Source organism: Ostrea edulis, chromosome 7, assembly GCF_947568905.1.
Source record: "Ostrea edulis chromosome 7, xbOstEdul1.1, whole genome shotgun sequence".
In the NCBI taxonomy this organism is placed as follows: domain Eukaryota; kingdom Metazoa; phylum Mollusca; class Bivalvia; order Ostreida; family Ostreidae; genus Ostrea; species Ostrea edulis.
In genome coordinates, this window is record NC_079170.1 from 754,738 (window position 1) to 764,093 (window position 9,356).

At 36.0% G+C, this 9,356-nt stretch overlaps 1 protein-coding gene across 3 annotated transcripts in view; it reads left to right on the forward strand.

Moving 5' to 3' along the window:
- LOC125655395 (plexin-A4-like) overlaps positions 1-8,985 on the forward strand; it is a 197,262-nt gene extending 188,277 nt beyond the window's left edge. For all 3 annotated transcript variants that reach the window (XM_056142959.1, XM_048885664.2, XM_048885665.2), the window contains exons 34-37: positions 5,134-5,275; positions 5,477-5,617; positions 5,870-5,950; positions 7,372-8,985. In XM_056142959.1, the coding sequence (XP_055998934.1) occupies positions 5,134-5,275; positions 5,477-5,617; positions 5,870-5,950; positions 7,372-7,467 (460 nt within the window). In that variant the 3' untranslated portion in view covers positions 7,468-8,985. The remainder of the gene's footprint in view (positions 1-5,133; positions 5,276-5,476; positions 5,618-5,869; positions 5,951-7,371) is intronic.
- The last annotated feature ends 371 nt before the right edge of the window (positions 8,986-9,356 follow it).

Below are 9,356 nucleotides of genomic sequence, written 5' to 3' on the forward strand. Positions count from 1 at the left end.
CCTACTTTAAAAAAAAAATGACCAATTGAATATTTCCTGGAACTATTTAAGGTTGGGCTTTTATATTTTGTGTATTGATTCTTTATGGCAAGACCTTGTTACTATACCCCCCGCAACAAGTTGGGGGGGGGGGGGGGGGGGGTATACTGGAATCGGGTTGTCCGTCTGTCTGTCTGTCCGTCCGTCCGTCTGTAGACGCAATGGTTTCCGGACTCTAAAGCATTATCCTTTCCACCTACCATCACCATATTATATATGTGGACTACCCATGGGATGAAGATGTTCCCTATCGATTTTGGGGTCCAAAGGTCAAGCGCACTGGACATCGAAGTAGCAATATGGTTTCCGGACTCTAAAGTGTTATCCTTTCCACCTACAGTCACCATATCATACATATGGACTACCCATGGGATGAAGATGTTCCCTATCGATTTTGGGGTCAAAAGGTCAAAAGTCAAGCACACTGGACATCGAAGTAGCAATATGGTTTCCGGGCTCTAAAGCGTTATCCTTTCCACCTACAGTCACCATATCATACATTTGGACTACCCATGGGATGAAGATATTCCCTATCGATTTTGGGGTCAAAAGTCAAGCACACTGGACATCGAAGTAGCAATATGGTTTCCGGGCTCTAAAGCGTTATCCTTTCCACCTACAGTCACCATATCATACATATGGACTACCCATGGGATGAAAATGAGGTCAAAAGGTCAAAGGTCAAGCTCACTGGACATCGAAGTAGCAATATGGTTCGATTTGTCATGCCTTTTGTTTTTTACACTCAGAAAAGAGGTAGTTTATACCTATTACCAACACCCTTTGGGAGATTGGGGTAAGCGGGGGGTATTCTTAGTGAGCATTGCTCACAGTACCTCTTGTTCTAAGGAGTTTCAACTTGTGACCTTGGAGTTGGACCTCCTGATTCCAAAAATTGACATATTCAATATCTCCTGAACCATTTAAGGTAGATCTTTGATATATAGACACTGAAGGCATAACAGCGGATCTTTAGACCTATTGCCTATGAGGAATGGTCCACGCCCAATCCTGTCTCCCACCCCACTAAACTGAACCTGATTGAGTGCCATATGATAGAACACCAGATTCCTTTAATTTAGGATAAAATAAAGGAAGCTGGGTTTAGAAAAGGGATGGGAGCAGAAGTAGTGGATCTCTCTTCATTACATCAAACAGCTTAAAAAAGTAGCAAATAATAGTTGGGAGTTTTAGGAAAAAAGAATGGATAGTTGGAATTTGGTACAGGGGTATTGGGATTCTCTAGTGTGTACAGGATTGATCTCACTCTCCCATGTTTGTGTAAAGCATGCTTCACTGCTAGGCTTAGTAGTCAGGTTTCTCTAGTATATGCAAATTGGAATGCCACCACTGTGATTGATGTGACTGTTGCCATGGAGATGCTGTTTCTGTTACCTCCCTCATATTTGGGATTGTGTAGCAATTATACCACCACAAGGGAAGTATAATCTTGTCATTGTAAAGGTTTGTTTATTTCATTGACAAAGACAAAATTGTAAAAGAATTGAATTGTATGTAGTTTGGCAATCAACACCTTGTGTTTTTCTCTTGATAAGTAAATCATGGTGATTATAATTCTAGAATGCTGTTTTTATAATTATTTGAGGATATAAATTCATGCTCTGGGTTGTCTTGAATTATAGAATAAGTATTTAACTTGTTTTATATGTAATATGTTATTTTATGTCCTGGTCAAGAATTTTTCACTCATACAGATACATAAGCAGCTGTAGGTGAAGAGATGAAATGTAATTTAGATTATCAATGTAAAAACTTATACGGTACCAATTTTGATGCACCAGATGCACATTTCGACAAATAATGTTTCTTCAGTGATGTTCAACCGAAATTTTTGAAATCCGAAATAACAGTAAACTTGTAAGAGCTATTTTAGGGGGAAACATAGTGCTAAAAAGTGGAGTTAAATTCATCAAAGGATAAAAGTTATGCATATATTCCCATCATGCTTTTCATGTAAATATCAGAATTATTTGTATGTTGGATGTGGTTGGAAACGATTTATGAATAAAACGTAGAAACATGTCCAACTTTTAACCAGGGATTGCTAGATTAGAAAGGGATGTAACTACTAATCCGTGAAATGTGCCATCTCAACCAGTTTTTATTTTATGACTACAATTAGATTTATTGCATGATTTGCTTTCAATAAAATATATATCTGTAACATATTGGCTGTAAGTGCAAGTACTAGCTGTATGCTTCGCCTTGCTTAAACCATTCTTAATGCAAGAATATTTGAGGAAGAAATATATTATTTTAAGTCTATTGAATTGATATTTAATCATATTTAACAAATTTGGGATATTAATTGATATACATGTAATTAATTTAGGGGTGGGGGGGTCAAGGTTTTTCATTTCTTGATTGGTGTTCTATTTCAAAAAGTCATAATACTCACAGTATGAATACATGTATAAATGAAAATTATCCCGCAATATTTTAGCTATAAAGGAGAGCAAATAATTTTAACGACTTGCCTTATGGAAGTCATATCGTCACACTAGAGAAGAAGTCCAATTTTCTACTCTCATCTTCACGTGAAGATTAGAATAGCAGATAAGAATTCTCACCTAGAGACGATATGAGGAAGTATAAACACTGTGACAAACAACTAACGAATGCATAGCTTGGATTATTTTTCATGGTGGCTGAAGACTCAAGTGGTGGTTCTATGGTTCCAGTCTGACGTCCCAATAAATGACCAGGAAGTGACAGAACCGCGACTAGGAAGACCCACAAGGATAATCATGTGTTCTTCTTGTCCCAATATTTATACTCCACAAACGAAGTTCAGGGGGGGGGGGGGGGGGGTATATAGGAATCACTCTGTCTGTCTGTCCGTCTGTGCAGATTCGTGTCCGGGCCATAACTTCTTTGTTCTTTGACTTAGGCATACCATATTTGGCACACAGGTGGATCACCATGAGATGATGTGTTGAGTACCTTCATGACCTCTATATGACCTTGACCCTTGACCTCAAGGTCAAAATTAAAGGTTTTTTACAATGGATTCGTGTCCGGGCCATAACTTCTTTGTTCTTTGACATAGGCATACCATATCTGACACATGAGTGTATCACCATGAGACGATGTGTCATGTACCTTTATGACTTTGACCTCAAGGTCAAAATTAAAGGTTTTTACAATGGATTCGTGTCAGGGCCATGACTTCTTTGTTCTTTGACATAGGCATACCATATTTGACACATGAGTGTATCACCATGAGATGATGTGTCGGGTACCTTCATGACCTCTATATGACCTTGACCTTTGATCTCAAAGTCAAAATTATAGGTTTATGCCATAGATTTGTGTTCGGACTATATCTTCCATTTTCTTCTACAAAGGCATACCATATTTTTACACTCAGGAAAGAGGTAATTTATACCTATTAACAACACCCTTTGGGAGATTGGGGTAAGCGGGGGTTATTCTTACCTCTTGTTTCTATAAACTTGGAAATTTATTCATTTGGCACATTATGGTCATAAAACTCATCCTAGCTTTTGAATTCAGTAGGGGGAGGGGGTATACAAAAATAACCCTGTAGTAGGGGGGAGGGGGTATACAAAAATCACCCTGTAGTAGGGGGAGGGGTATACAAAAATCACCCTGTAGTAGGGGGGAGGGGGTATACAAAAATCACCCTGTCTGTTGAATCTAACTTTATATTTATCTTTTCAATGTTTTTTTCTTTTGATAACTTTACATATTGTAATGATGGCCATTTCCTCATGAAGGTACTGCAGTTGTAAACCAATATCCTACAGTCTACATTACTGTTCATATTTTTAGCCGAGTTACATGGGCGTCCAGGTGGGCGGGCGGCGTCCACAATTAGCTTGTCCGGTCTTTCATACTTTTTGGTGCATCTTAGTGAGACTTACAAAACATGATCACATCCAAAAGAGGAAGGTTCCTATTTAATTTGCAGTCAAAAGGTTAAAGGTCAAGGACACTTTGTCACTAAATGCCATAGATTTCAGCTTGTTCGGTCTCTTAACTTTCACACTCCACCCAAATGTAAAAGGGGTACCTGGCTATAGACAGTGAAAGATATTGTTAGAATGTTATTACTCTAGCGCTTGTAATGGCAGCTTGCACTGTATGCTTCCTAGGAGGCTGAGAAAGTTCTAGATTGACATAAGGTCTGCCAGGGTAATAATGTACATTGATTATTGTAAAGCGCTTTGAGCAGCATACGCTGGAAAAGGCGCTATATAAAACCATTCATTATTATTATACTACTTGGGGCGTCTTTGTCAGACTTGCATATTTTGATCACATCCAAAAGAGGAAGGTTCCTATTTATTTTGAGGTCAAAAGTCAAGGTCTCTTTTTCACTATATACTGTAGATTTGAGCTTGTCTCAAACTTTTATACGTTTACTTGCTGGTGCATGTTTATCAGACTTGAAATGCCGATGACATTCAAGATTCATGTTGCTTTTGAAATCCAAAGGTCAAGGTCATTATCACACTAAATACCTATTGTGGCCATTCAAAGCTTCATACTTATAAACTACATGTACTATATTAAATACGTGCATGTTTTTACTTCGTGAATGCAAGCATGGATAATTTTCCAAACTGCAACTCGGCCATACGCATCTTTGATGCGTTTTAGCGATTTTTGAAAATCATATAAATATACACCCTTTCTTAATGATTTGGGTGTATGTAGATATTACTGCAAAAAGAAGTTTGCTTGTAAACCACCATGTAGCAAGAATATCTTCCAGCCACCATGAAGCAAGAATATTTCTGTGAATACCAGTTCATTGATTAGTGTAGAATCATTTAAATTCATGGGGCTCAATTTTCGTGGATTGTTGATATTCTGCAGTTTAGTTGGGGTGTGATAATTGAAACATTTTGTAATTTGTGAATTTCGTTGTGGTTTAAAAGTCCATGACAATTGAGTTCCCACAAAACCCAATGATTCCATGTAAATTCTTCTAACACAATGTAGAATTGAATTCACGTGGGTGAGTTATTGGGGTGAAAGGTTAAATGTTAACTGTTGAGCATGCGAGTGGTGATGTGTGTAACCATTAACTATTTTCCTGCTCAGCTACGCTATGAGAGTGTGGGCCACGCTCTTAGTCCGTCCTGAGAACCTGTTCGACGTCCAGAAAGCCAAACACGTAGAGCCATGTCTGAATGTCATCAAGCAGGTCTTCATCGATTGCTTCCATTCCACCAAGATCAGCAAGGTCAGAAAAATGTTTTTTAGTAGACCACGATGTTGATTTGAAAGCTTTATAAGATAATAAGGGGTTTTTTTTTGGGGGGGGGAGGGGGGTGTCAGTTGAGTTTGGATTTGGGTTTGTTTGTTTTTGATATTACTTACTTTTGAAGAAAAAAAGATCAGTTAACCAAAATAAAATTTTGTGTTGTGTTATAATTATATATAGGATTCCTCCTTACAAAAACTTCTGTTTGCCCAAGAAGTACCACATTACCAAAAGAAGACTGAGCAGTTTTTCAAAGCATTGGCTAACAAGACTGCTGTAACAGATGCTGATTTCTGGAGTGAGATGTCGCGGCTCAATAGTGTAAGTAAACAGTCAACCATGGGATGTAATATTCTCAGTGCTTGATCACACTTCACGGTCGCAGATGATGTCTGAGATAGGATTGTAATATTCTCAGTGCTTGATCACACTTCACTGTTGCTGATGATGTCGGAGGCAGGATTGTAATGGATTTCAATGGGTGGATTACTTCTAGGGAAATCACAAAATGTATACTCTATGTTAGGAAATGCTCTCAGTTTTCTTTATGAATCTTTGGTCTTTCTTTTTCAGTTGCAGCAAAAGTATCTGAAATTCTCCAAACCAGCTGCTTTACAGAAGTTGTACAAGTTTGTTCAGCAGTATGTGGAGGAGGTTAGTCATTGATGATCAGCCTCACATAGACTCAGCTGTCAATCATTGTTAATAAGCCTCACATAGACTCAGCTGTCAATCATTGTTAATAAGCCTCACATAGACTCAGCTGTCAATCATTGTTAATAAAACACACATAGACTCAGCTGTCAATCATTGTAAATAAAACTCACATAGACTCAGCTGTCAATCATTGTTAATAAGCCTCACATAGACTCAACTGTCAATCATTGTTAATAAAACTCACATAGACTCAGCTGTCAATCATTGTAAATAAAACTCACATAGACTCAGCTGTTAATCATTGTTAATAAAACTCACATAGACTCAACTGTCAATCATTGTTAATAAAACTCACATAGACTCAGCTGTCAATCATTGTTAATAAGCCTCATATAGACTCAGCTGTCAATCATTGTTAATAAGCCTCACATAGACTCAGCTGTCAATCATTGTTAATAAAACTCACATAGACTCAGCTGTCAATCATTGTTAATAAACCTCACAGACTCAGCTGTCAATCATTGTTAATAAAACTCACATAGACTCAGCTGTCAATCATTGTTAATAAAACTCACATAGACTCAGCTGTCAATCATTGTTAATAAGCCTCACATAGACTCAGCTGTCAATCATTGTTAATAAAACTCACATAGACTCAGCTGTCAACCATTGTTAATAAAACTCGCATAGACTCAGCTGTCAATCATTGTAAAACTCACATAGACTCAGCTGTCAATCATTGTTAATAAAACTCACATAGACTCAGCTGTCAGTCATTGTTAATAAGCCTTAAATAGACTCAGCTGCCCAATCCTTCTCATATGGTAAATGAAATAGTGTTCAAGTTGATCTAATGAGATTTTGTCTGTGACCATTGTATACATTCATTCATTAAACAATGAATGATATTTTTTAGAATTCATGCAGATATAAAAGGTGCTTAAGAGAAGACGTGTTTAAAAAGCGCATTAGTGGGTTATTTATGCTATGTGATTGTGCAGCAATTTACATTCTTTCAAAAGTTTTGAAACTGGCCTTGTAACTTCGAATTTAAATATGAATCACACTTGTCTATTAATTTCTTGGGACAGACATGGTGGCTCAATTTTAACATGATTTGTCAGTTTGGCATTGTGATTTCACAATGCAGTCATTGGCGTGTGCTTAAGGAAAACAACATTGCTTGTAGATATTTGCATTTTCAAATGTTTTTGCCTGTGATATCTTAACGACTTGTAATGATGGCCATTTCATCATGAACAAACTGCAGTTATAAACACTCAGTGTGCATATGAATATTGATAGATATAGTATGTCTGTTTTAATGTCATGGGATTCCAACAGAAAACAGAAGTCAAGAAATGTATAATTGTATCTATAGATTAACTGAAATGATACTTTTCAAATTTCTATTTTAGATCATTGAAGATTTGGACGCTGGTGATGAGACCAGCGGACTTCAGTTCGGCTCCAAACTGGACGATATTGTCCGTCTGATGGAAACTGACACCTGACTATATGACAGTTGAAGTGGGGTCATGTGATAGCGTTGGAATTAATGCATCATAGTGAGATTTTGTCGCTCGGTGTTACAATTTGAGCATAGCTATTTTGTGTTTGATGAATCAAACATTCATATATGAATGAAAGCAGGAAAATCAAAAGCAAGCTGGAGTGTGACTTAATCAAAGAGCTAGCATTTAAATCAACAATATTTTATACCCAATACTGCACACCAATTATGTACCAGCTTAATATATGTTATGCAATGCCATAGTACATTTTATTTTTTTATGTTATACAAATTTTTCCTTTAAATTTTGGTTTGAATAGTCAAGACGGTTGAAGTTATAAGAGGTTGTTGAAAGAATTTGAAGATTTGAAGAACTTTTATTACTCTGCGATATTTTGATATTTTAGAATATACAGCTGAAATGTAAGATTGAAATCTTGTAAGATATTGAAGATGTCATGTGATTTTGATGATTTGTGTACTTGACAGGTATTTGTACTGTGTATCTTATAAATGCAATACTTATTAAAAATTACATAGTGCTATTTTTAAACCAAATGACTGCAATACTGCCTTGATTTTTTTATACAGTAAAACTTGCTTTTAAGGAATTCAAAGTGACACTTTCAAAGATTCTTTATCTTTATGTAAGTATTGTTCTCTAATTATATTTACAAGGCTGTTCCTTATATTTAAAAAATGAATAGGTTAAATCTTTCATTTGCACGTACATCAGCAAATTCCTTATTGCCAATCAAAGGAGCATTTAATTTTCTGAAACTTATTTTGATATTGTTTGTACATAAAAGATATACATATAATGGACATTTGGTAAGTTTACATTTATTGCTATTTTAACAGGATAGAATGTGTGGATTAGATTTATCATAAACAAAAGAAATAAAATTGTTGAATTAATTATGAGAAATAAATATCACTCTTAATTAATTGTATGTACTAAGTTCCTTAAAACTATTTTCTTGTCAAGGATTAATGAAGGATAATCAGACGGGGGATTTTAAGATTATTCCTTATATCGCAGATTTCTTAGTAATCGAGTTCCTTAGAAACTGGTTTTGCTGTATATATCAACACCGACCCAATGTTGTTCAATGCCAAATACTCTGTTCTGTGCATTTTCTTTAAATATGTTTAGTAAATATTTTGTAAAAGTCTTCAAATCCAAATGATTTTAGACATAAAGTGTGCATTTCCTGATATTGTATTCCAAAGTTATATTTTTATTATTTGCTTATTTTTCAACCAACATATTTTTTTGTTCAATGATACAATGAACGTAACGTATTTTGGATTGAGTTGTACATATGTAGATGAGCTGTCATTTTTATTGTGTGTTTTATTTGATGAGGGATGGTTTGAATATGTTCATATGAAATACAGAGATAATTAACGGTAATGATATACACTGGTTAACTAGTCATTCCATTAAAACAATGTATTATTCTCACCATGCTTATTATATGAAATAAAACAAGGAAGTAAATAAAGATTTCCTCTACATCTGAGTTTCTTAGCTCACCTGGTGCTGAAAGCTCAAATGAGCTTTTCTGATTGCCTGTTGTCTGTCTGTAAACTTTTTACATTTTCTACTTCTTCTCCAGAACCACTGGGCCAATTTCAACCAAACTTTGCCAAAAGCATCCTTTTGTAAAGGGTTTTCTAGTTTGTTCAAATGAAGGTCCATGTCCCTTTCAAAGGGGAGATAATCACAAAAATGCAAAAATAGGGTGGGGTCATTTAAAAATCTTCTTCTCAAGAACCACTGAGCCAGAAAAGGTGAGATTGACATGAAAGCTTCCTGATACAGTGCAGATTCAAGTTTGTTCAAATCATGGCCCGTGGGGGTTGGATGGGGCCACAATAGGGGAT